This window comes from Leptodactylus fuscus, chromosome 5 (genome assembly GCF_031893055.1).
Source record: "Leptodactylus fuscus isolate aLepFus1 chromosome 5, aLepFus1.hap2, whole genome shotgun sequence".
Lineage (NCBI taxonomy): Eukaryota > Metazoa > Chordata > Amphibia > Anura > Leptodactylidae > Leptodactylus > Leptodactylus fuscus.
Genome location: NC_134269.1, coordinates 204,624,479 through 204,651,709, shown reverse-complemented (window position 1 = coordinate 204,651,709; position 27,231 = coordinate 204,624,479). Strand labels below are relative to the sequence as shown.

General features: G+C 46.1%; 1 protein-coding gene across 2 annotated transcripts in view; it reads right to left on the bottom strand.

Moving 5' to 3' along the window:
• Positions 1-24,026, bottom strand: part of KIF3A (kinesin family member 3A) — a 35,677-nt gene extending 11,651 nt beyond the window's left edge. Inside the window, exons 1-10 of one of the 2 annotated variants that reach the window (XM_075275077.1) lie at positions 23,928-24,026; positions 23,176-23,449; positions 19,828-19,972; positions 17,282-17,366; positions 16,924-17,029; positions 15,207-15,346; positions 13,624-13,821; positions 11,476-11,650; positions 11,269-11,367; positions 4,712-4,777 (exon numbers count right to left, since the gene is read on the bottom strand). In XM_075275077.1, coding sequence (XP_075131178.1) covers positions 4,712-4,777; positions 11,269-11,367; positions 11,476-11,650; positions 13,624-13,821; positions 15,207-15,346; positions 16,924-17,029; positions 17,282-17,366; positions 19,828-19,972; positions 23,176-23,449; positions 23,928-23,933 — 1,294 coding nt within the window. In that variant the 5' untranslated portion in view covers positions 23,934-24,026. The remainder of the gene's footprint in view (positions 1-4,711; positions 4,778-11,268; positions 11,368-11,475; positions 11,651-13,623; positions 13,822-15,206; positions 15,347-16,923; positions 17,030-17,281; positions 17,367-19,827; positions 19,973-23,175; positions 23,450-23,927) is intronic. The other variant, XM_075275079.1, reaches the window with a different exon arrangement.
• Between the last annotated feature and the right edge of the window lie 3,205 nt (positions 24,027-27,231).

Below are 27,231 nucleotides of genomic sequence, written 5' to 3'. Positions count from 1 at the left end.
TATGTGCCACAAGGAAAAGGGATTGGGGATGTTACAATCCAACGCGCCAGGAGCCATCACACCCAGCCAACAACTGATGTCAGGAAAGGGTCAATCTCCCCAAAATCAGTGGGTTCAGACAAGCTTTAGGTGCAATGTATGTGCACCTTTGAACTATGGCAGTACAAAACACAGAAGAGGTGCAAGACGCTCCATTAGACTCTTCTCAAGTGTCACATAGATAGATAGATAGATAGATAGATAGATAGATATTAGTGAAGTATTTCTGTAATATTTGGCCCTGCAGCGGGTGTACATGACACCTTATCAGCACTTCATCGCCCTCATAGACTGCTGCAGACTTCCGCTTAGAAATGCTATTAAAAAGGGAAAATTAGCTCAGTGACCGAATCCAGATAAGAGAGACACGAGCGATCGCTATTAATCACTTCCTGCTCAGCGGGGACAAGAACACCGGCCACAAACCTTTATTTCAACTTTTCATTTCCAAAACTAAAGTAAGCTTTTTAATTTTTTGCATTGGGGAGGGGGCACTGTAATTTTCTGCCAAAGCCAAAGATGGGAAATACAAAGGCCTTCTATTCCTCCTACTTAAGAAAGGTTATTCTTCTCCACGCCGCCGTTCGGTAGAAATCCGGGTTTTCTTCGGTATGCGAATGAGTTATTCTTTTTAACTAGCACTTTTTGGTATATGTATTTTCCTACTTTTTCACTATGTGTGTGTTAAACTATCAATTTTTATGAAGACGTAATATAGGTTTATATTGAAGATTCGTGGAGTAGCAACCTCTCTTCTTATCTACTACATACCTGTACCTTGCAAGTCCAAAGGCTTGGTCCCGCACCCCGAAGCTCTTCTGAATGTGGTAAGCTACTTTTTAACCACTACATTGCTCTAATTTTTGTATTATACAAATTAGTTCTCTTGCAGCACAGGGGGCGGTCCTCAGCCCTCAAACAGCACTGGTGGCGTCCCCAATGCTGCGAGAGAAAGCTCCAGTGCCGCCTCCATCTTCTTCTGGAACGGCCTCTTCACGTGTCTTCTTCCATCCTGGGTTTCAATCTTCTAGGCCTCGGGCAGAGCCGACTGCGCATGCCCGGGCCACAAGAAAATGGCCGATTACACCAGTTTACTGAGTAAGCGGCCATTTTCTTGCGGCCCGGGCATGCGCAGTTGGCTCTGCCCGAGGCCAAGTAGATTGAAACCCAGGACAGAAGACAACTCAGGGAGAGGCCGTTCCAGAAGAAGATTGAAGCGTTGCTGGAGAGTTCTTTGGCAGCATTGGGGACGCCCCCAGTGCTGTTTGAGGACTGATGACCGCCCCCAGTGCTGCAAGAGAACTCATTTGCATACCAAAGAAAACCGGGATTTCTACCGAATGGGAGCGTGGAGAAGACATATGAAGGCAGGAGAAGAATAGTCTTTCTTAAGGCTATTCCTACATGTTATAGAGAAAAAAAGGGTATCCAATGATAGGATCCCTTTAAGGTGGCCACACAGATTACGGAAACAAAGACTGGGCCTGCCTAACCATCTAATGTATATGAAAGGGGGAACTTACTTTTGTTCTGCTACTGCCAGTTGTCTTACTCAGGACGGTAACATGGCTGCTCTCCTGAGCACGCACAGAAGATTTCTTTGTATCATTCGGGTTCTATCTTTAACATGAGATAAAATAGGTCCAAGGGAAAGGAAGAAGGAGGGGACATGCCGGAGTATTTGTGTGCATGTCGGTGTCTAGTATTCCTGTACACTCTTCTGCAGAGAACTACACTGGCGAGAGACATTCATCTTGCACTAATCTTACAGAAAAACAGTATAATCCCCCAGAGAAATGCAATCCAGACCTCAAGCCTTAGATACAGCACCTTTCTCCTTTCCTTAAACATTATAAGGCTGAGAGCAGATCACAACGGGTTCTTAAATGAAGGGGTTCTTTACTAAATTGGACTTGGCTTTGACGAAATATAGAGCAGCCACTGATCACTGGTTCAGGTTCGCATTTTCTCAGTGCACGGATCATTGAGGGTGGGAGGGATAGAGAGAACTCTGCAGGGATAACTGTACAGCTGCACAGTTCTCTTCATGATAGGGCTTGATGAATGACATATAAGAACATTATACTAAAATTCTCTTGCAGATAAGTTGAATAGTTCATGAGATGTCATATATAAAGCCTTGCAGATATCAGGTCATCTTAAGAGCAGGGGCAAAGCAACTGTACTAGGAAATGCTGTCATGAGGATGGCGAACATCGGAAAAAGTTTAGTAAACCGTAAACTGCCAGCTTGTCTATTATTGTACTGTGCATTCCAGTCACACCATGGCTGATACATGAATATTTCCACCATGCTTCTCTAAAAGGACATGGCAGCTATTAGTTTGAGGCTTGGCGTATGAAATGTCATGTAGACGGATACCAGGACCCCCGCAGATCAGCTGTCCAGTCTGTGATCTATACAGTACAAGGAGCTGGATGCAGACGGCTCCATGTCCTGTATAATGGCCTGGTTACCACAGCCCTATTCTCATAGAAGCCACCGTACAGGGCACAGAGCCATCTAGTTCTGGCGCCATGTACTATGCAGACACTCCCAGCAGCTGATCCTTGCACGGGTGGTTTGGGACAACCTTCACATACCAAAGCACTGATATTGCCACCCCCTAACCCCTCCTCACCGTCCATTAGGTCACTGTAGATCCTCCTTTGGGGGTGATGTTACCCTTCTTCCTAGTACTAGGAGACATCTTAGAAGAGGTTACTTCTAAGTTCTCTGGTAGTAAAGGACTAAGAAAGGGGTTATTATTGGCACTCCTAATGGTTGGGGTCATATAAAACATTACCATCCCTGGTGATCTTGGGCAATGAATGGGTTCATCTTTGAATCCCTGGTCGACAGGGAAAAAGGGGTTACTACGAGGATCTCTGGTGGTCTAGGGCATAGAAGGGGATTACTATCACAATATTTATGGCCTATCTTTAGGACAGGCCATTAACATTAGATCCGTGTGGGGCCGACAATGATTTGATCCAGCATATCTCCTTTAATGGCAGGATTCCTGGTGGTATAGCACTGATGTCCAAATCTCTAGTAGTCTGGAGAAGTATAGGGGTTAACCCTTTAAACCTGTGGTCCAGAGAGTCAACCCTCTGGGCTCCATCATTATCCAGGCTGAAAAAGGAGGACGAACACGGACCACTGGTTCACATTTTCTCAGTGCACGGATCATTGAGGGTGTGGGGGGGGGGATATAGAGAACTCTGCAGCTGCACAGTTCTCATCACGATAGGGCTTGATGAATGCTCTGCCAAATCTATAAATCTGTGTGGTCTATCTATAAAGATAGAAGGGGTAATGTCTCATTCGGGAGAGACTGAACAGGGATCCATAAAACATGCATGTCCTGCTAAAAGTCCTGGGTAAGGAATATGCAAATAAAACCTGGTGGAAAAGTGGAATGAGCTCAAGCGCCACCTTTTATAGTTCCCTATACATTAAAGGGATCCTATCATTGGATATCCTTTTTTTCAGCCTTTAGAAAAGTTATTCTTCTCCTACCTTTAGATGTCTTCTCCGCGCCACCGTTCGGTAGAAATCCAGGGTTTTCTTCGGTATGCAAATGAGTCCTGTCGCAGCACTGGGGGCGGGCCCCAGCACTCAAACAGCACTGGGGGCGTCCCCAATGCTGTGAGAGAACTCTCCAGCGCCGCCTACATCTTCTTCTGGAACGCCCTCTCCCTGCGTCTTCTTCCATCCTGGGTTTCATTCTTCTAGGCATCGAGCCGAGCCGACTGCGCATGTCTGGGCCACAATAAAATGGCACACACAGTAAGCTGGTGTGCCAAGCGGCTATTTTCTTGTGGCCCGAGCATGCGCAGTTGGCTCTGCCGAGGCCTAGAAGATTGAAACCCAGGACGGAAGAAGACACAAGGAGAGGGCGCTCCAGAAGAAGATGGAGGCAGCGCTGGAGAGTTCTCTCGCATCATTGGGGACGCCCCAGTGCTGTTTAAGTGCTGAGGGCTGCCCCCAATGCTGCGAGAGAACTAATTTGCATACCAAAAAACCCCCAGATTTCTACTTAATGGCGGCGTGGAGAAGACATCTAAAGGTAGGAGAAGAATAGACTTTCTTAAGGCTATTCCGACGTTTTAGTCAGAAAAAAAGGATATCCAATGATAAGATCCCTTTAAAGCATGGTTCTAACGTGGCCATTCTTCCCAGATTAGGTTTTTTTTTTTTGAAAGTCATGCACTATCCTATAGGGAGCTACCTTCCAAAAGTTGACGCTGGAGCTCGTTCCTTTTTTCCACCAACTTGCATATTCCTTTTCTTAATCATAGCCCATCAATAACATAACCCCAGAAACCCATGTTATCTGTGATTAGTACATATGCCTAAATTGTGGATCAGGATCAGTAACGGCTCAGCTTTCTATGTCAATATCAAACGATCAAGCCGGTGTGCCACAAATGCTTAAAAAAGGAAAAGCCACATAGGGAGAAGGAATTTGTTAGGAAAAAGGAAGCAGATTATTTCAGAGCGTAGCATTAAAGAATTCTGGATGTGAAACAAAGTGGTTGCAGTATGGAAGAAAAGCATGCATTAGGGTTTCCACTCATCTGTATGGCTTCAAATGCAGGCAGCAGTGCAGCAACTCAATGGGATGCGGAGGGCAGGGGAAAGCAATAGCTCAGAAGCTGCCACTCACTAGGTAAGGACTTATCCACTGGTCTCTCTATCACTGTGGAGTCTGAGCTGCTACTGCTGCTACTGCCTGCAAAAAAAGAGATGGCCCCAGAAGAACGCATCATGGAAAGACAGGTAAGAACAAGTGTGCAGTATCGGAGATGCAGAAGTAGAATTATTAGATCAAGGCAATGAAAGAAGAAGCTCGAGAAGACGGCACGCTCTCATTCAACAACATGTAAATCCGTACGTTCTGCCATTGTAATGGTCACTTAAAGGGATCCTATCATGGGACTAACACATAGGAATAGCCTTAAGAAAGGTTATTCTTCTCCTACCTTTAGAGGTTTTTTCTTCGGTATGAAAATGAGTTCTCTCGCAGCACTGGGGGTGGTCCTCAGCCCTTAAACAGCACCAGGGGCGTCCCCAATGCTGCGAAAGAACACTCCAGCGCCTCCTCCATCTTCTTCTGGAATGCCCTCTCCCTGTATCTTCTTCCGTCATGAGTTTCAATCTTCTAGGCCTCGGGCAGAGCAGACTGCGCATGTCCGGGCCACAAGAAAATGTCCACTTACACCAGCTTACTGTGTAAACGGCCACAAGAAAATGGCGTTCCAGAAGGCGCCGGTAGAGATTTCTCTCGCAGCATTGAGAACGCCCCCAGTGCTGTTTGAGTGATGGGGACCGCCCCCAGTGCTACAAAAGAACTCATTTACACACCAAAGAAAACCGGGATTTCTACTGAATGGCGGCACGGAGAAGACATCTAAAGTTAGGAGAAGAATAGCCTTTCTTAAGGCTATTAGTACGGGTAATTGAGAAAAAAATTTTTTATTTTAATGATAGAATTCCTTGAAGGGACCATGGTGCTCTGGCACTAGGCGCAGCTTTGTGTATTGTATAGCAGCTGCACCAATACCGCATGCAGCTCAGTTCCCATCATGGGTATGCCCGCCACAGTGCCTCAATACACACTTCATGTAGTTCATGAAACCACAAGCAGTTAAACAGGTCATGAACTAACTTATCTTAAAATCTATACTGCGTGTGTGAATATTTCCTGTAATGTATACTGTAATACCCCACTTGACATCAGATCTCATACCCCTACAGACAAACAGCATACAGGCTGCAGAGTAGAATTGGGCAATAATTGAATCCAGTTTTTGGTGTAAGTATAAGTTTATTGTACTCCTCCAACCTCCCCTACCCTCTCTAAGCCCTGACGTAACTATCTTTTCGAGAAGTGCCAACGTTTATCATATTTTACGAAACTGGTGGAAAATGTATAAACCTGCCCAGTGGTTACACACTTACGTAGAGTAACCTGTGTGGGAACTGGTGCAAAAATCCCCTTTTAATCCGCATAGGTTTCCTATGGATCAGTTTTTCCAGTCTTATAAGAAGACAAGACCTCTTACACGTCAATGGAGTTACCACTGACAATGGGGGATGGGACCGCTCGCCTCTGCATCAGGGACAGGGAACACTCTCTTACAGGTTTTTAGGGTTTCAGAACCGCAGCTCAGACAAGATGGCTACCCCCAGAATAACGTACGGATGGTGGATTAAAAATATGCTGTCAGGAAATAAAAACAGGTTAAAAAAACCAAATAGGTTGTCGGACGTAGTTTTCATTGGAAACGTAAGTGTATGTAAGGCCGGTGTTGTATGAGCCATGTGCGATTCCTTTCTCAGTAGTTGCAGCTATATCCATAGAATATATTCGATTCTTAAAGGGATTCTACCATTAAAACCTTTTTTTATTGTGGATAAGACATCGGAATAGCCTTTAGAAAGGCTATTCGTCTCTTACCTTTAGACGTGGTCTCCGCCGTGCCGTTCCTTAGAAATACCGGTTTTTACCGGTATGCAAATGAGTTCTCTCGCAGCGATGGGGGCGGGCCCCTGCGCTCAAACAGCACTGGGGGCGTCCCCACCGCTGCCAGAGAAGTGTCTCCAAGTGCCACCTCCTTCTTCGTCTGCGTGTCATCTTCAATGTCTTCTTCCGACGCAGGCCCGTAACTTCTAGCAGAGTGTGCAGGCCACGGGAAAATGGCCGCTAACAATACTGTGCAAGCGGCCATTTTCCCATGACCTGTGCAGTCTACTCTACCCAAGGCCCGAGGCCTAGAAGTTACGAGCCCGCGCCGGAAGAAGACATTGAAAATGACGCAGCGGACAAAGAAGGAGGTGGCACTGGAGACACTTCTCTGGCAGCGGTGGGGACGCCCCGATCGCTGCGAGAGAACTCATTTGCATACTGGTAAAAACTGGTATTTCTAAGGAACGGCGCAGCGGAGACCACGTCTAAAGGTAAGAGACGAATAGCCTTTCTACAGGCAATTCCGACGTCTTAACCACAAAAAAAAGGTTTTAATTAGAGATGAGCGAGTACTGTTCGGATCAGCCGATCCGAACAGCACGCTCCATAGAAATGAATGGATGCACCTGGTACTTCCGCTTTGACGGCGGCCAGCCGCTTAACCCCCCGCATGCCGGTTACGTCCATTCATTTCTATGCGAGCGTGCTGTTCGGATCGGCTGATCCGAGCAGTACTCGCTCATCTCTAGTTTTAATGGTAGAATCCCTTTAAAATAAATGGAGCCTAGCCATATACGCACACAACTCTCCATTCACTAAGAAATACCCTGAACGATTATAAATGAATGGAGTGAATTCTGCAAGATATAGCCCAATGTTTCACAAAAAATAACAGCAAAACGTAAAAAATAAAAGCTAAATAATACAAGCACGATAAGGCCAAAGCAATGGAAAAATAAGTCAGAACTTAGAATCAATGTCAAGACACAATGGAGAGTTTTGCACTTCCATTCTGGATCCATTCCCCTGAATTACTGAGCTGGTGTCTATCTTCGGTATAACTCTTGCCACCTTCCCAGCAAGGGTTAAAGTAAAATTGTCCCCAAACTCCACCCGGCTTGGACTCTTCACCCTCTTTCGCATAAGGAATGACATGGCATCCTTGGCATAAGAAAGGGCCGTGTACCTAAGGAGCTGCAGATTTAGGGCTCGTTCACACGGGGCAAGAGGGGGTGGATTCTGACGCCGAATCCGCCCCCTCAGAATAGAGGTCTATGTAGACCGCTAGATTCCTTTTTTGCGCAAGCGGTATGTTCTGGCTCACGGAAAAAAGAAGCAAGCCCCAGACAGCACGGACTAGGCCCAAATGAATGGGCCGCGACAGTCGTATTTTGGGCCTATTCTGACGGAGCTTCCTGCATCAGAACCAAAATATGCGGTCCTGTGCCCCGTGTGAACGAGGCCATACACCCATCTACCCTATGGTCTTGTTGGTATCACTAGATGATGGGTAAGCTTTATGAAGTAGTTCACACTGTTTCAGTGCAACCCCTGGCACGGCAGACATTCATGTAATAAGAGGACAGCTCAAATCTGCCAAACACGGTAGAAGCTCCTACATTGCCGTTCTTCATTCTGGGGATCCCAAACACTTAAAGGGATTCTACCATTAAGCTACCTTTTTTTCTAGTTACCACGTCGGAATAGCCTTAAGAAAGGCTATTCGTCTCCTACCTTTAGACGTGTTCTCCGCCGCACTGTTCCGTAGAAATACCAGTTTTAACCGGTATGCAAAAGAGCTCTCCGCTGCAATGAGGGCGGGCCCCAGCGCTGAAAGGCCGATGAGCGCATCCTCATTGCTGCCCGAGAGCTCTTTCCTGCGCCGCCTCCTTCTTCTGCAGCAACTTTGCCTCTTCTGGCTTCTCTTGCTCTTATAGTTCTATAGAGGAGCATAGAGAGGCCACCCCAAAATGGCCGCCGGCCAGCTCCGGTATTGAACTGCAAGAGCGGCTACCCAAAAATGGCCGCCGGCCGGCAGCCATTTTTGGGTAGCCGCTCTTGCAGTTCAATACCGGAGCCGGCCGGTGGCCATTTTTGGGTAGCCGCTCTTGCAGTTCAATACCGGAGCCGGCCGGTGGCCATTTTTGGGTAGCCGCTCTTGCAGCTAAATACAGGAGCCGGCCAGTGGCCATTTTGGTGTGGCCAATCTAGGCTCCTCTATAGAACTACAAGAGCAAGAGAAGCCAGAAGAGGCGGAGTTGCTGCAGAAGAAGGAGGCGGCGCAGGAAAGAGCTCTCGGGCAGCAATGGGGATGCGCTCATCGGCCTTTCAGCGCTGGGGCCCGCCCTCATTGCTGCGGAGAGCTCATTTGCATACCGGTTAAAACCGGTATTTCTAGGGAAGGGCGCGGCGGAGACCACGTCTAAAGGTAGGAGACGAATAGCCTTTCTTAAGGCTATTCCGACATGTTCATTAGAAAAAAAAAGTAGTTTAATGGTAGAATCCTTTTAACCCCTTCCTTCTACCATGGCCAAACCCTTTCATTTTATGAAGGCTCTGGAAGGTTTTACATTTTGACATGGAATGTTCCTTTAAGCGAACGTAAGCAGATGCCTAAGACGATGCAGTGACTTCTGTAGAAGATAAATTTACACTGCACCGTAGGAACTATCCAGTCAGATAAACCAGCAGAGCTATCGGAAATACCAAGTACGTAGCAGAGCGAACACCCCGAAACAGCCTGGACAGTCACAATGGAGTATTGCAGAGGTTTTATCTGCAGATCAAGTCACATTGAAGACGGGGAATGCTGCTAGTGTGAGAATCTACAGATTTACTCTGTGAATGAGGTTTGTAGAAATCCCACGCACTTGCATTGTACATTTTGGTGTGAATTCTTGCCGCCAGAACCAGTGCGTAGCCTTTCCAATGGACCTGGAGAAGATTAGTCCTTTACATGTCAACCATTACAATCAACCCCCACCCTATGTAGCCATCCTATCCTGTGGCTCATAAAGGGGGTCCCTAGTAACTAACTGAAAATAAATAGGCCTAAGAACAGGTTATCAGCACCTATAGGTTTGTTCCACCTGTTATTAAAGAGGTTGTTCCATGAATTAAACGTATTTCCTATCCATAAGATAAGGGAGAGGTGTCTGGTCAGTAGAGCGACAGGTGAGGTACTCGCTTCTCTATGGCGGTCCCTATCAGATAAATGGAATAGCAGAGTACAGTGCAATGGGAGACCAAGCAAATAGTCAACAAGGGAACTTGGAACCCTATTCTAGAGATCTAGGACAGTGATGGAGAACCTTTTCGAGACCGAGTGTCCAAACTGCAACCCAAAACCCACTAAATTATCGCAAAGTGCCAACATAGCAATTTAACCTTAATACTGAGCAGATACATAACTACGGACCCACAAAATACAATCTTGTGAATGGGGCTGTACAGAGATTTCAATGAGACAAACAACTTTGTACTAGGTAAAGGTCTCTGCATTTGACATCATTTTGCAACAATTAATGTTCACTACTTACATCGCACAGGATCTGTTTTATAGTGACCGGGCAATGTTATTACAGCCTGTACTAATATCATATCAGTTATAAAACAGATATTGTGTGATATAAATAGTGAAGAGGCGACCACACAGTACAATCTGCTCCACAGTGACCCCACACAGTGTAATCTGCTGCACAGTGGTCCCCACACAGTACAAGCTGCTCCACAGTGACCCCCACACCGTACAATCTGCTCCACAGTGGTCCCCACACGGTACAAGCTGCTCCACAGTGGCCCCCACACCGTACAATCTGCTCCACAGTGGTCCCCACACGGTACAATCTGCTCCACAGTGGTCCCCACACGGTACAAGCTGCTCCACAGTGGCCCTCACACAGTACAATCTGCTCCACAGTGGTCCCCACACGGTACAAGCTGCTCCACAGTGGCCCTCACACAGTACAATCTGCTTCACAGTGGTCCCCACACAGTACAATCTGCTGCACAGTGGCCCCCACACAGTACAATCTGCTCCACAGTGGCCCCCACACAGTACAATCTGCTCCACAGTGGCCCCCACACAGTACAATCTGCTCCACAGTGGTCCCCACACAGTACAATCTGCTCCACAGTGGCCCCCACACAGTATAATCTGCTCCACAGTGGCCCCCACACAGTACAATCTGCTCCACAGTGACCCTCACACAGTATAACCTGCTGCAAACTGGTCCCCACAAAGTACAATCTGCTCCACAGTGGTCCCCACACAGTACAATCTGCTCCACCTTTAGGTGCTCATAGAGAGGGCTCTGAGTGTCACCTCTGGTACGCATGCCATAGGTTCACCACCACAGATCTAAGGGGTCCCAGTAGTGGGACCATCACCAATTAGAAACCTATCCTCTATGATGTGGATGGGGAATACATTTAATTTGTGGTACAACCTCTTTAATAGCTACAACGCTTAACTATACAGGCACAGATATTGACTTCATGGGGATAGTTTCTCACATTTCCTACTTGATCTATAACAATAAGATACAAATAACCTGCTCAGATATTTATAAGAATCATTGTGGCTGCCAAGCAGAGCCTCAGGAGGGAGGATACAAGTGTGACAGTGGACAAGGAACAGGTCATCCTATCATGTAAGACGCCGCTGCGTATATTCTGCCAGACATGTCAGAAGAAGCACAACGGTGATTATACAGAACTATTTACAGAAAGGGGTTCAGTCATTGGGATCTTACCTCTCCGTCTTTTCTTCTTTTCTCCATCTTCCCCTATCTCTCCGTCTTCATCCTCATCTTCATCTGTGCCACTATCATCAGAGCCAGAGATTTCCTCTCCTGAACAAGCAGATTGCATTATATTAAGTACCAATACATATAACCAATATTCAGCGCTACATCGCGTCTGCCACAGATCTCCGATTCAGACATCAAATGACTTTTTACCTTCTTCGAGTTTCTTCTTAAGTTCTTCGATTTCTTTCTGAAATTGCCGCAAAAGCGCGTCTTTGGGATCCTCATTGATTCTGGCTTTGTTCTTGATATTTTTGGCTCTATTTGCATATCGGAGAGTGCTGATGGTCTCGTCGTAATTGTAATCTGCTGGGCCGATGTTTGCACACTGAAAGGCAGAAGGGGATTCGATGGTGAATAATATATAAGCTAGAAGTAATGTATAAAAATATCAACATATTTAATTGCTTATTTATTGCTATAGACCACAATGTAACACAGGAAATGATGAAACAATCCTTCCTGTTATTTCAGATTAGGTTTTATCCTGTTATAGAGTGACATCTAGTGGCCAGGGGTGTCGTTGCAGTTTCTTGACATGAATTCTACAGTAAGAGCCTTTTCGTGCCTGAATGTAAAAGCGTTGTTAGGTATTTGGGGCACTTCCACTCACATGATCAGGCTGAAAAATACAGTCCATGTGTCGGCCATATTTCCCAACCCGATCACTGTGTGTATGAAAGAGACTGCTGATAGGGCCTCAGGGGTTATCATTGACGTCATGGCGTATAGCGATACCGATGTGACCCGGGACACAATCAGCGGTTGATGACATCAGGCAGGAAGGGGAGTAACTATTTTTTTTTAGGTTTGACCTCTCGTGGGCCTCATATTATACTCTAGGATCTGAAGAGACCCCACAGTACACTGTCTATCAATCAATAAGGATTTGGACACCCATGTAAATGAAGATATCTGCGCTCGTGATGTACGTCACGCCTTCCGCTGTTACATAGGAAACAGCATTAGCATTAGTCGCATGCAGGATGCCACGAAGTGCAGAGTTGTCCGATTTCGTGAATGGGTAATTGTGTGGTACCAAAGAAATGGTCAACTCTTAAGGGACATAGCAAGCGAACTGAATTACCCAAAATTGACAGTGGCCTATGTGATTATGAAGTGGAAGGTCGGCAGACCCCCGAAACTGGGAGATAGAGACCGACGAGTGCTGGCCAGAGAAACCGCACCCAACCGATGGCTCACATACACCAGGAGTGTCACCAGGCATCCGGGAGTATTGTGTTGCTCAATCCCATCCGTAAGGAAGCATCTGCTGGAGTCTACCAACTATTGGATAGGAAGAAATGTGGGTTTTCTATTCTACCACAGGTGTCCAAATACTTATTGGTAGACAGTGTATAACAACCCGAGTGGAGAACCCCAAATTTTTTGGAAAGTTTGTTAGGGCCACTATGGGACATTGTACTGCGTGGAGGAGCCACTATGGGACATTATACTGCGTGGAGGGGTCACTATGGGACATTATACTGTGTGGAGGGGCCACTATGGGATATTATACTGGGAGGATGGGGCCGCTATGAGACATTATACTGGGAGGATGGGGCCGCTATGAGACATTATACTGGGAGGAGGCGCCGCTATGGGACATAATACTGGGTGGAGGGGCCACTATGGGACATTATACAGCGTGGAGGGGCCACTATGGGACATTATACAGCGTGGAGGGGCCACTATGGGACATTGTACTGTGTGGAGGGGTCACTATGGGACATTGTACTGTGTGGAGGGGTCACTATGGGACATTGTACTGCGTTTAGGGGCCACTATGGGACATTGTACTGCGTGGAGGGGCCACTATAGGACATTATACGGCATGGAGGGGCCACTTTGGGACATTCTGTAGGATTCTGTTTATGCACAAAAAAATGCAGGCAGTTTTCCAATAACAACGCATGCATTTGTAACCAAAAACGCACCATGTAAATGCAGCTTTACATTTATGTGAAAGTACCAGCGGCCAAGAACTGGATGAAGCTATAGCTATATCCAGATACAAAGTGTGTCACCACAATAAGGTGCTGCCATACCCTGCTCCTGGACATAGACATTTACCACTAGTTGGGGACTGCATGTGGACTTCAATTGCTTCTAATGGTAAAATACAGGTGCATCCTGGGAAATAGCAGTAAACGCATTCATCATGTAGTGCACCCAGACTGGAAATTACTGGGCTCATGAGTGATGCTATAGATGGAGGATTACTTCACCCATTTATAGCGATATGGGTAGAAACATCTATTTTATGCAACATCCTTGCATTTATCTGTTTTCCACTCTCACCATCATAGTCTTGGAATTTCCTCCCAAGGAATCCTGCAGCAGTCTTGTGAGCTTGGAGTTCCTGTAGGGCACGTGGGTGCTTTTTCCATCCACCAAAGCAGAGATGACATTACCCAGCGTGGAAAGAGACAGGTTGATTTTTGTGGCTTCTTTCAGTCTTTGTCCGGTCGCTCCGGTCTTGGCTTGCCTTTCTGAACCCTGAGAACAACAAATCCATGTATTAAGCTATAAATATTCTTGAAAGAGAAGGAACATTCAATGAAAAGGGGTTAAATGCCATTGTTTTTGGATAAGCCCTTTCCAAGAGACTGGAGCGAGTGTCTCTGAACATCTCCAGGAAGAACTAATACATTATATTAGGCTAATGAATGGACCGGGGGGTATCAAAAACATAGACTATGTATTGGCCCTGCAGCGGGCACAACACAATGGGGCGCCCAGTTCGTTCACTCCGAATTCAGGGCTACAAGACAAGACAGTAACCTCTATCACAAAAATGTCTAGACCCCTATATAAGCAATGCTACCTCCGATGCCGCCCCTCTACCTCATAGATTGTAAGCTCTTGTGAGCAGGTCCCTCAGTCCCGTTGTGTGAATGACTATTACCCTGTAGTGTATGTTTATGTCTCTAGGTGTGGTCGGCTCCCTATATATAGCTGAAGCAGGGTCCCAACCTGTCTTGTAAGGAATGAAATAGACTTCACACTTTACAGTGCAATTCGATAACACATTTACCAATCAAGTAGAGGGCAAACTGTAGAGTAAAAACGTTTTTTCGGTCGGTATAGACCTTCTTCAGACTCTCAGTACCTCAATGATGGCCCAAAAGCAAAGAAACATATGGGAAATGAACTGCTGGCAATGGCGGAATCAGCGGCAAGAAGAATCTATATACCAGGGAACCTCATGATTCTTCTTGCCGCTGATACCGTCATTGCCAGCAGTTCATTTCCCTAAAAAAATAAAAACTGATGAAAAATGTGAAAAATGCCATATACGAGTCATATATGTAAAATTACCTAAAATCCACACGTATAATAGCCCTCCAAATTCCAAAAATGATCTGCAAATACATCTACAGCAGTGCTAGATACTCACTATTCCCTTGTGTAGACTTTACTTCACTCCTTCCATCACAGTGAATATGTGGACAAACTACATTTCCCAGGATTCCTCTCCCTGATCTCATTCGGCTTGTAAACGAAACATCAGACTAGCCTGTGACCTGATATAGTCCCTGAGATTTCATTGCAGGGGAGAGTGGAGAAGGGAGAAGTATATAGAGAGTGAGCGCAGGCAGATGAATCCTGGGACATGTAGTTTGTCCACAGATTCACTGCACGTAAGTAACAGGAATACAAGGAGCAGCGTAAAAATAAAGCCATGCAAAGGACTGAACAGTGGAACAGTGAGGATGTAGCACTGCTGTGGATGTATTTGCAGATCATACAACCCCTTTAATTAATACTAGTATTTTATAGTCATCATGAAAATTGTGGACCTTCTGAATATTTTTATACTTAGCAAACTGTTGCACAAAAATACTCGTCAATCCATTGACCGATTGTACAGATATACATACCGCCAAGTCAACCAGATGCAACTTGCCCATTCGCACGTGAATATTCCCATCGGCTCCTTTCTCGCTGCACTCTATGGTGATGGTGAATATGGCGTGTGAGCGAGAGCTGTGCTCATTCATGTTTGTGGCTCCAACTGAACCTGTGGAAAGAGAGGAAACCAATGGACTCGGAATAAGTCATTGTTACCATCGGCGAGTCTGAAGATTAAAAAAACATGGCCTCTGTTCTGTACATCTATAATGCTGTAATGGTGAAGATGTCGGCTGAAGGCTTGTCTGGAAGAATAATGTGCTAATAGCCCAAGCACTGTATGGGAGGAGCGAGATCATTTTCGCATATCAGATCTAATGTAGTGACGCGAGTTAGTTGATGTACTATGGTAGAGGACATTGGTGCGTGTTATTTTTTGAGATCCAATTAGTTATTAATTGCACTTGCTCCATGGCCACCTAGTCTTCCTACATGACCACGAAACATGAGAAATTACTTGTCACAATAGTAAGTGAAACACTGCACGAATAATTATTTGCTGTATTGTCTACATAAGTGAAAGTGGATCTCCAATAAACGTAATGTGTTAGAAATGGCAAAGGTCAGGGACAGTCAACTGACGGACTGCGGGAAGCTGCTGTCTGGGTCCCGACCTCTCGGCTATTTTATTACGACAGCTCCCAGGAGAAACCTTCATCTCTTCATCTCCCGCCAGCTGTCATCGTGCCCTGATCCCTTGCACTAGTGGCAGCAGGGGGCAGTAGTCATCCCGGTCATTTTCACGCGTAATACGGAGTCAGCATGGAGGACCACCATTCCCTGCTGCTGCCTAGTGTAAGGGATCAGGGCTTTAGGATCGAACGCATCTCCCAGCCGTAGCTATTGGAAATTATCAGAAATGAGCGAGTAGTGAAATATTCAAGAGTCAATATTCGTTTTGAGTAGAGCCTCAATATTTGACTACACCATCGAATATCGAATCCCATTATAGTCTATGGGAAAAAAAATGCTAGTTTCAGGGGAAACCACTATTCGACTAAAGGAGAGTCACCAAGTCCACGAGTAGCAGGAGGAGAGTGTTTAGGAGGAGCGCTGTGCAGTTAAAGTCCGTGCGCTTTAACTGTCCAGCGCTTGCAGTTGCGCTGATATTCCGTTCGGGGGGGTCCTCCTGCGGACTCCTTCTGGACGGGAGGCAAGCACTAATGTGAACTGGCCCTTACTCGTCCTGCAGAACCAGCATTGATTGGCCGAATGCTGTACACTGTATAGCATTCGGCAAATCAACGCTGATCTGCAGCAGGCTCGTCCTTGCTAGTCGGGAGAGCTGGCAGCTTGCGATATGCGGGAGCTGACTTTTTCTCATAGGAATGCATTGACCAGCATTGATTGGCCGAATGCTATACAGTGTACAGCATTCGACCATTCAACGCTGGTTCTGCCGGAGGCTCGTCTGTGAGGAGACGGAGTCTAAGATTGGACAACAATGGAGACTGCTGTGGTCCGATTTTAGACTCCGCCTCCTCACAGACGAGCCTCCGGGAAAATCAGCGTTGATTGGCCGAATGCTGTACACTGTATAGCATTTGGCCAATCAACGCTGGTCAATGCATTCCTATGAGAAAAAAAAAATGTACATTGTGATCCCTACAATGGGCTCACAATCCATATTTTAAAAAATAAATAAATAAAAAATTGCTATAGATAAAAGACACCAACAAGACTTACGATTTTTGTGTCCCAGAGTCATGATCCGATCCATATCATCAGCATTGTTCACAACATACCCGGATAGGTCCTTAATGTAGACTCCTACATCAGGTCGCTCTTTAACCTATGACAAAGCGGTTTTTGTTAAGATGTCATGTATTCCTACATCCTTAAGTTAATACATTGGACTGCTATGCTTATAGTGAAGAATAGAAACCTTGCACAGTAAACATGTTTAAAGGGGTGATCCACTTTCTAATATTAATTACATTGTGCAAACTTGGTGGAAGCTAAAAGGACACATTTTTGTTGGCTACCAGAGATATAACCGAAGTTATCACCAAACACATGTGGGATATTTTTATTCTATACTTACCTCCAGTCTTTGTGTTTGGTCTTTCCCAAGTAAATCCCGCACTTCCTCATTATAGATTTCCAAGTAAGACACTCTTACAAGAAACCTAGAAAACAAGTATTAAGCTAAATAAATGACAGTATACACTCACCGGCCACTTTATTAGGTACACCTGTCCAACTGCTCGTTAACACTTAATTTCTAATCAGCCAATCACATGGTGGCAACTCAGTGCATTTAGGCATGTAGACATTGTCAAGACAATCTCCTGCAGTTCAAACCGAGCATCAGTATGGGGAAGAAAGGTGATTTGAGTGCCTTTGAACGTGGCATGGTTGTTGGTGCCAGAAGGGCTGGTCTGAGTATTTCAGAAACTGCTGATCTACTGGGATTTTCACGCACAACCACCTCTAGGGTTTACAGAGAATGGTCCGAAAAAGAAAAAACATCCAGTGAGCGGCAGTTCTGTGGGCGGAAATGCGTTGTTGATGCCAGAGGTCAGAGGAGAATGGCCAGACTGGTTCGAGCTGATAGAAAGGCAACAGTGACTCAAATAGCCACCCGTTACAACCAAGGTAGCCAGAAGAGCATCTCTGAACGCACAGTACGTCGAACTTTGAGGCTACAGATGGGCTACAGCAGCAGAAGACCACACCGGGTGCCACTCCTTTCAGCTAAGAACAGGAAACTGAGGCTACAATTTGCACAAGCTCATCGAAATTGGACAATTGAAGATTGGAAAAACGTTGCCTGGTCTGATGAGTCTCGATTTCTGCTGCGACATTCGGATGGTAGGGTCAGAATTTGGCGTCAACAACATGAAAGCATGGATCCATCCTGCCTTGTATCGGTAACGGTTCAGGCTGGTGGTGGTGGTGTCATGGTGTGGGGAATATTTTCTTGGCACTCTTTGGGCCCCTTGGTACCAATTGAGCATCGTTGCAACGCCAAAGCCTACCTGAGTATTGTTGCTGACCATGTCCATCCCTTTATGACCACAATGTACCCAACATCTGATGGCTACTTTCAGCAGGATAATGCGCCATGTCATAAAGCTGGAATCATCTCAGACTGGTTTCTTGAACATGACAATGAGTTCACTGTACTCCAATGGCCTCCACAGTCACCAGATCTCAATCCAATAGAGGAGCATCTTTGGGATGTGGTGGAACGGGAGATTCGCATCATGGATGTGCAGCCGACAAATCTGCGGCAACTGTGTGATGCCATCATGTCAATATGGACCAAAATCTCTGAGGAATGCTTCCAGCACCTTGTTGTATCTATGCCACGAAGAATTGAGGCAGTTCTGAAGGCAAAAGGGGGTCCAACCCGTTACTAGCATGGTGTACCTAATAAAGTGGCCGGTGAGTGTATATTGTGTATGTAGGATGGGGATTTTCCACAGTGTAATGATGTAACTGGAACGCAACACAATCCAGAATTTACCTTTAGACATGAATGGAGTATTTTATAGTCCACAGACAACGTAATGAATACATAATGTGCTCAGTTCAATCATAGAGCGGTTTGAAAGGGATTCTATCACTGGATACCCTTCTTTTCTGACCAACATGTAGGAATAGCCTTAAGAAAGGCTATTCTTCTCCTACCTTTTGACATCTTCTCCATGCCGCCCTTTGGTAGAAATCCGGGTTTTCGGTATGCAAATGAGTACTCTCACAGCACTGGGGGCGTCCCCAATGCTACGAGAGAACTCTCCAGAGCCGCCTCCATCTTCTTTTGGAACGCCCTCTCCCTTTTTCCGGCCTGGGTTTCAATCTTCTAGGTCTTGGCCAGTTTCTTGTGGCCGCTTACACAGCTTACTGAGTAAGTGGCCATTTTCTTGTGGCCATGGGGATGCGCAATCAGCTCTGCCCGAGGCCTAGAAGATTGAAACCCGGGATGGAAAAAGACGCGGGGAGAGTGCGTTCCAGAAGAAGATGGAGGCGTCACTGGAGATTTCTCTCGTAGCATTGGCGGACGCCCCCAGTGTTGCGACAGAACTCATTTGCACACCAAAGAAAATCCGGATTTCTACCAAATGGCGGCGCGGCGAAGACATCTAAAAGGTAGGAGAAGAAAAGCCTTTCTTAAAGGCTATTCCTACGTGCTAGGGAGAAAAAAAAAAGGGTATCCAATGATAGGATCCCTTTAAGAGTTTTGTGCTTTCACAATATGATGGTCTGCTTTCCATGAAACTCCTATGGAAGTGAATGGAGCATGCTGGGAGTTGTAGTTTCACAGCAGCTGGAGTGCTGAAGATTGCTGACTAGAGATGAGCAAGTACTATTCAAAACTCCCATTTCGAATAGCACACACCCATAGGAATGAATGGAAGTGACCAATATGCATACTTTGCCAGTGACTGTCCGCTTAACCCCCTGCGTGCCGGCTGCGTCCATTCATTTCTATGGACGGGAGTTTTGAATAGTACTTCCTCATCTCTATTGCTGACCCCTGGGATAAACCATCAATGCCCGATCAGTTGTGGTCTGCTACAAAAGAGCTGTCTGAAGAGCCACAACACCAGTCTATAGCGCTCCATACACCAACATGCATCTTACCTTGTATCCCCTTCGGCCTTTGCAATATGTCCAAATATGTGAGCAAATGAATTGGGTATGATCCCTCTAAGTTCAGGAACAGCTCGCACTCCCTCCATTGTAAAAGTTTTGCCTGTCCCGGTCTGCCCATAGGCAAATATAGTACCTAGAAAAGCAAAGAGAACAGTCATACACATGGGATACAGGCACACTAAGTGTTAACGGCGGAGAGTCTGCCATTGATAAACCTATGAGACTATATTAGGAACCATTGGGGAAAATCTAAGATTTACTATAAAAACCAAGTGTGAATATTTTTTTTTTGCAGCTTCGCACTTTAGCCAAGATCACAGATACAAAGCGAATATTGTGTCTTGCCCAGAACAACACGTCACATCCACAATCTGATCTCAGCAATTCTTACACATTGTGTGCAGACTGAGAATGAAGTCAACTGTGCTCAGGCAGTGACAATGGGCACATTCATTTCCATGCGCTTCTATAGGACTAGAAAAGTCAGAGCAGTGATGGGACACAGAACGTCCACGCCGATGACAGCGATGCCCTGTATTACATATATCACAGACAGCCTTTATTTGGGAGGAGGCAGATAGTCAGTTATTAGGGATCCATACAAGAAGTCACAGAATCTACAGGGCGCTCCAATAGAAAAAGACCTGCTTTATGGATTTCATCAAAAATTCTAGACAAAGGAGTCCTGCATTGAGGAATTTTTTATCTAGCAAAATGTTACGGCACCATAACCCATACCCGATCTGTTAGGCTGCGCTGGACTCCATCATCGGACCGATCTGTCTTTAGCATGTATTACCATATATACTCGAGTATAAGCCGAATTTTTAAGCACAGTTTTTGTGCTGAAAAAGCCCCCACGGCTTATACTCGAGTCAAGCAAAAAAAAAAAATAATTAAATTTTCTTTCCTAGCACCCAGCAACTACTGCACCCAAAAACCATTTTAATTTTTGAAATTTCCCAGTAGCTGCTGCATTTCCCCCCCTCGGCTTATACTCGAGTCAAAGTTTTCCCAGTTTTTTGTGGTAAAATTGGGGGGGGGGGTCAGCTTATACTCGAGTATATATGGTATGTTTTTTTGTTCATAGTACAAAACAGAAAACCATAATGAACAGCGTGGATGTGAATACAGCCTGGTACGGTATTTATATACAACATTAAAGGGTGACTCGCGTCTGCTGCTGTCCCGATGAGCGACTACAACGGAAGCAGAGCGGGCACTTGTTAGGATAAGGCGGGAGATTGGGTGGATAAACTCAGTTATAGTATAGTTGGGGTAGTGATGGGCAGGCTGGATCACTGGGTGACCCTCCAGAGGTTTTTATACAACTCCCCAGGGTGTTGCGACCCATACTGAGTTTAGGCTTTCATTATAAGATAGCTGAGGGTTCAACTCCTGCCACTCTTTGGCTGTGGTCACACAGAGGAATTTGGCCCCCGAACCTGGAGAACCCACCTGGGAGGCAGAGATCGTAGCAGGACGTAGGAAAAAAAGAAGCGTGCTGCTCAATCTTACCGCGGATTCAGCCACGCTGACCGCGCCTCAAGACTTCGGGACGCCACAACGTAATGCTGATGCACTGCATCGGCATACTGTCATGGCTAGACCATGGCAAAAATACTGGATGCTTCTTCACTTTCTGCCATGTGAACACACCCTTAAGGATTACCTAACTGATGGTTATTACGATAAAATATTTTACTTTTTTTTTTTTTGCAAGGTGGGTTATGGTTACGGCCCGGAAATCCTGATACAGCTTCTCTTAAGAATTGGCTTCAACTCATTAATAAATCTTCCCCTTTACCAACCCTTTATAAATTCGAACAAATTTCGATATGTCACTGGAGATATCCGACACTGCTACTTATATGGCTGTATATCTGGAGTTGTGGGATGGGGGACGTGGGGTGGTAGGACTGGTGCGAGCAGATGATGTAGTTATGCGTTGAAGCCGCAGTTTTTTGTTTTTTTTGCTATATTATTTGCCACCTTTTACCTTCTTATAGAGTTAGATTTCTATACTTTGTATATACGCCGTCCCTTTTATTCTTATCTATTTCCTGACGCGGTTTTTACAATGTTCTTTTTAATGCAAACGATAAATAAAAACATTTAAAAAAAAATAAATTAACTAACCGAAGGTTCCCTTCACTGTTTACCAGACCCAGTACTATACGCTTTGCAGTGTTTTTTCCTGGTACTTCACACCCAGGCACAGCAACCACCAAAACCAGGGTGTGTTTCATACAGAATCAACAATCTGATATTGATGGCCTACTGAGGTTTAGCAGAATGATAGATTCTCTCTCCTATCTCTGGTCCTTCTCCTTTCGTACACCATAGGTAACCTACCTTGGCCGGGCGCTCCAAGGTAATAAAATGCACCAAGAGGGATCACACGGCACTAAAATCCCCTTGCATTGACTCACTTTGATTTCATCTGGATGGACTTAAAGGGATTCTATCAGTAGAATCCCTTTTTCTACAAAGACCAAGTCGGAATAAAAAGTCTATTCTTATCCTACTTTTCTTTTTCTGATCCGCGCCGCCGTTCCTGAGAATTTTCTTTCTTATTCCTTATGCAAATGGATTCAGAACGCACAGGGGGCGTCCCCTGTACTTACCGAAGACTCTCCAGCGACGCCTCTGCCTTCTCCTGCTGACGCCTCTTCGCCACGTCATCAGCCAGCAGAGGCGACTGCGCATGTCCATTCGGCCATTTTTCCGTGGCCTCTCACACGAGTGTCTGTTTGACCACAAGAAAATGGCCGAACTGATGTGCAGTTGCCAGAAGAAGACAGAGGCGCTGTTGGCGAGTCTTCGGAGAGTACAGGAGACGCCCCTTTGCTTTCTGAAGACTCTTCTGTGTAAGGGATAAAAAAAGAAAATTCTCAGGAACGGCGGTGTGGATCAGAAAAAGAAAAGTAGGAGAAGAATAGACTTTATAAAGGCCGATTCCGATGTGGTCTAATGATAGAATCCCTTTAAGGAGAGCAGCAAAAATCATCCTGCTGCCACAGTCCCACGAAATCGTGTATTACCTAATAACAGGACCAGGTCCCCCTTTTCTAGACCAGTTGAATCCCATCTATCACTATACAAAAGACATTAGGCAGAGGTTTGGGTGAGGTTGCCCATTCCAATCAGATGCAAGAACCATGCAGTAGCTCGCAACCTTGGTCCAATGCAAGTTCAAGCCATGTGACGGACTGGATCGCCATGACACATCATGGTCTTGTGTACGAAAAACCAAAAATCAACTCATAGTCCTAAACGAATAAGAACCCCAAAAAGAATAAGAACCCCTAGAGACGCCTCGGAGGTGATACGCACCATTGTAGCCCTCCAGCACGGAGTCTATAATAGGCCTGGCCGTGAGATTATAGACATCCAGCTGGTTACTGTCAGGTCCGAAAACCGTGTCAAACGTGAACGTCTTTGGAGGCTCATTCATGGAGTCCACTTTGTGGACGGCAATGGTTCCTCGGAATTCGTCCACCGTGACGGCCATCTTGTTACCCATCGCCTTTTCTCGCTCGTTCAGAGGACGGCATCGCACCACCACCTTCACGTTGTCGCAGGACTCGGGTTTCTCCGCTTTGTTGATCTGTGAGAAAAGCGGAAGACATGGAATGATTCGGATTTAGGTCGACATGGCCGCGAGGACGGCGTCCTAAGTCACTACGGCGGTGTAACTGGATCCTGACAGCACTACCATGAAATAAAAACAGATATAAAGATTTATTTTTTTTAATAAGAATTGCCATAAAGCGATGTAGTGCATAAAGCGAAGAATTGCCATAAAGCGATGTAGTGCATAAAGCGAAGAATTGCCATAAAGCGATGTATGGGTCACAGTCGCAGTGTGGCGCTGCACCGTCCTGCCACTTTAGCATATCCCACAGGGGGCAGTAGCAGTATATGATGGGCCGGACATCCTCTATGTGTACACTAGGAGATGTGTCATTATCACTGGATGTACAGGGAGGGGGAGGCCTTGCATCTCAATGGACGCTTTGCCTGTATTTGTCACCTCACATCCAACAAAGCCCCACCTGCCAGTCACATCCCCCATCCTGCATTACCGGCATTGCTGCGACGATTCCGGGCCGATCCCCGACCAATAGACGTGACACCGGCTCCTCGCCCCGGAGCTGCCAATTCCTTGGACCAGCACTCTAGGATCTCACACGGCGCATGCGCTAAGCTCACGGAGCGACTCTGAGTGACAGGAATCTTAACCAATGGCTGAGAAGGATGAGGCTCGGCTGCGGATAGCAGCGTCCAATCACCGAACTCCCTTTCCCTGCTGCAAGGACGGGTATGACGGAAGCAAGGCAGCCAATAGGAAGCCGTCTCGGGCCGTTTGTTCCTAGGCTGGCTGTGTTGTGCTACTGGAGCTGCTGGGTGTAGCAGTTGTCATGCTGACGGTTGTGCAGGCCTGAAGCTTTCTGGTGCCTGCACTGACCCAGTATATCGGAATAATAATAAACTAAATAGTACAACACTATATACTACACAGGGAGGGGAAGACATCTTATGTACACTGTGGCTGCTTACAGGACATGGGCTTGTGTTCAGTTTACCTCATACACCAGGAAAGCTTCTGAGGGGCAGTTCACACGGAGTAAACGCGTATACACGTGTCAGAGTTTGCGCGCTCAAAAGAGTTCCCATTGATTTCAATGGGAGTTACAATCATATACGCCACGTAATTTTGCGACCGCAAAATTAGGGTCGCAAAATTACGCGCCGTATACGATCGTAACCCCCATTGAAATCAATGGGATCTAAATTTTAGCGCGCAAACTCTGACACGCGTGTACGTGCCAGATTGCGCGCCAGTTTACTACGTGTGAACTGCCCCTAAGGCTGCGTTCACACAGGGATTTTTGGACCAGAGTCCGCCTCATAATCTGTTAAAAAAAAAAAAAGCCTTCCATTGACTTCAATGCGAGCCGTTCACTTCTTTTTTTTTGCTAGCGGTTTTGTGCCGCTCACGGAAAAAAAGAAGCGATCTCCCCTTTCTTGCCGCGGATTCCGCGGCGGACTTCGCCGCAGTGTCCACGGCGTGACACCTCCCTCCCGACTAGGCCCATTCATTTGGGCCTAATATGGAGCGGAATACCGCGACTGAATGCCGGTGCACTGTACATACAGTTGCGGCTAGCCATTTTTTGGACCGGATTCTGGGGCAGCCTCCGCGTCAAAATCCGGTCCAAAAATCCCTGTATGAACTCGGCCTAAGGGAGCCGTCACACGGAGTTACGGTGCGCTCATTCTGATCGTAAAAACACGTTCAGAATGAGCGCGTAAAAAGCAGTTCCCATTGACTTAAATGGGAGCCGGCATACGCGCATATCACATTGAAAGCAATAGGGAAAAAAGCCCCCCATTGATTTCAATGGGGAGCGCACGTATGCCGGCACCCATTCAAGTCAATGGGAGCTGCTTTTTACGCGCTCATTCTGAACGTGTTTTTATGATCAGAATGAGCGCACCGTAACTCCGTGTGAAGGCTCCCTTACACACTCGAACGGAAACTCAAACACAGATGTGAATTGGGTCTCACTGTCAACAGCAAGTCTTTGTGTGTGATTTGTAACCAGATGGTACAACTGTGGTCCCAAGCTAAGTACCGGGGAAATCTATATGTGTGGGGGGCCACAAATAGGAGGATCATACGCTGTGTGGGGGGTTAAAAAAGGGGGTCATATACTGCGTGTGGGCCATAAAAAGGGCTCAGCTACTATAGGAGGTAGAAAAAGGGGTCATATAATGTGGGGAGGCCATAAGAAAGGGGTCATATACTGTGGGGGGCTAAAAAAAATTTTTTTTGCCTGGACCACCCCTTGTATTTTTTTAGGTCACATCCCTTGATCAAGCCACTCTCACTTCTGATGTGATCTGCCAATCAGGACTCTCCCATGTTAAAGTTTCCCCTCACCATTATAAAACCGTATAAAAAATAGAATATTATTAGAATAATCAAATGCAACATTTTGCTTTTTTTTATTCTAAAGTCCCCAGACGGGGTATAAAAAATGATTATTATTTTTTTAATTTGCATAAAATTAAACATAAAGACAATTGGTATCGCTCCATGAAATGTCTGAATTACAATATACAAGTATGTATGCGGTATGACGAATACTCGCCGTCTATAGCTGTCCCCAGAGCAGATTATGACAGGTAGTGTAATGAAGCAGACATGGCGGGTTGTGTGCGATGGTGACAATGCTGTTTACACTGTAGACACACTACCATGATGACATGTAAATATGGAGGAATGTAAGCTTTCAGGTGTGTACTTTAGTCATAGGCTCGCCAGAGAATGATTAATAGGTGGAGACAAACCTAATAACTAATGGAGAATTTCATCACAATGATTCCTGTCATATTATTCACTCCCACATTCTTGCACTGTATTGCCTTCCCTGATGGAGACTACAATCCCGAAGCTCAGGATGGATCTATGAAATATGTTCCACGGTGAAAAGACGCCCCTCTACTGAGCATACAGGTAAGTAAAGATGAATTATGTAGGTACAATGCCGCTATGTATCCCAAGAGGAGATTTGGGGGGATGGTACTACATGGACGGTGTATAAGACTTCTACAGGGGCATAACTAGTCTGGGCCCCATAGCAAACTTTTGACTTGGGTCTCCCCTCCACCACACGACATAGCGCACTCTTTCTGGGCCCCCAAAGGTATAATGCCCCATTTACACACACTATAATGTCCCATAGTGGCCCCTCCACACAGTATAATATCCCATAGTGGCCCCCTCCGCACAGTATAATGTCCCATAGTGGCCCCTCCACACAGTATAATGTCCCATAGTGGCCCCTCCGCACAGTATAATGTCCCATAGTGGCCCCTCCACACAGTATAATATCCCATAGTGGCCCCCTCCGCACAGTATAATATCCCATAGTGGCCCCCTCCGCACAGTATAATATCCCATAGTGGCCCCCTCCACACAGTATAATGTCCCATAGTGGCCCCTCCGCACAGTATAATGTCCCATAGTGGCCCCTCCACACAGTATAATGTCCCATAGTGGCCCCTCCACACAGTATAATGTCCCATAGTGGCCCCTCCACACAGTATAATGTCCCATAGTGCCCCCTCTGCACAGTATAATGTCCCATAGTGCCCCCTCTGCACAGTATAATGTCCCATAGTGGCCCCTCCACACAGTATAATGTCCCATAGTGCCCCCTCTGCACAGTATAATGTCCCATAGTGCCCCCTCCGCACAGTATAATGTCCCATAGTGGCCCCTCCGCACAGTATAATGTCCCATAGTGGCCCCCTCCGCACAGTATAATATCCCATAGTGGCCCCCTCCGCACAGTATAATGTCCCATAGTGGCCCCTCCA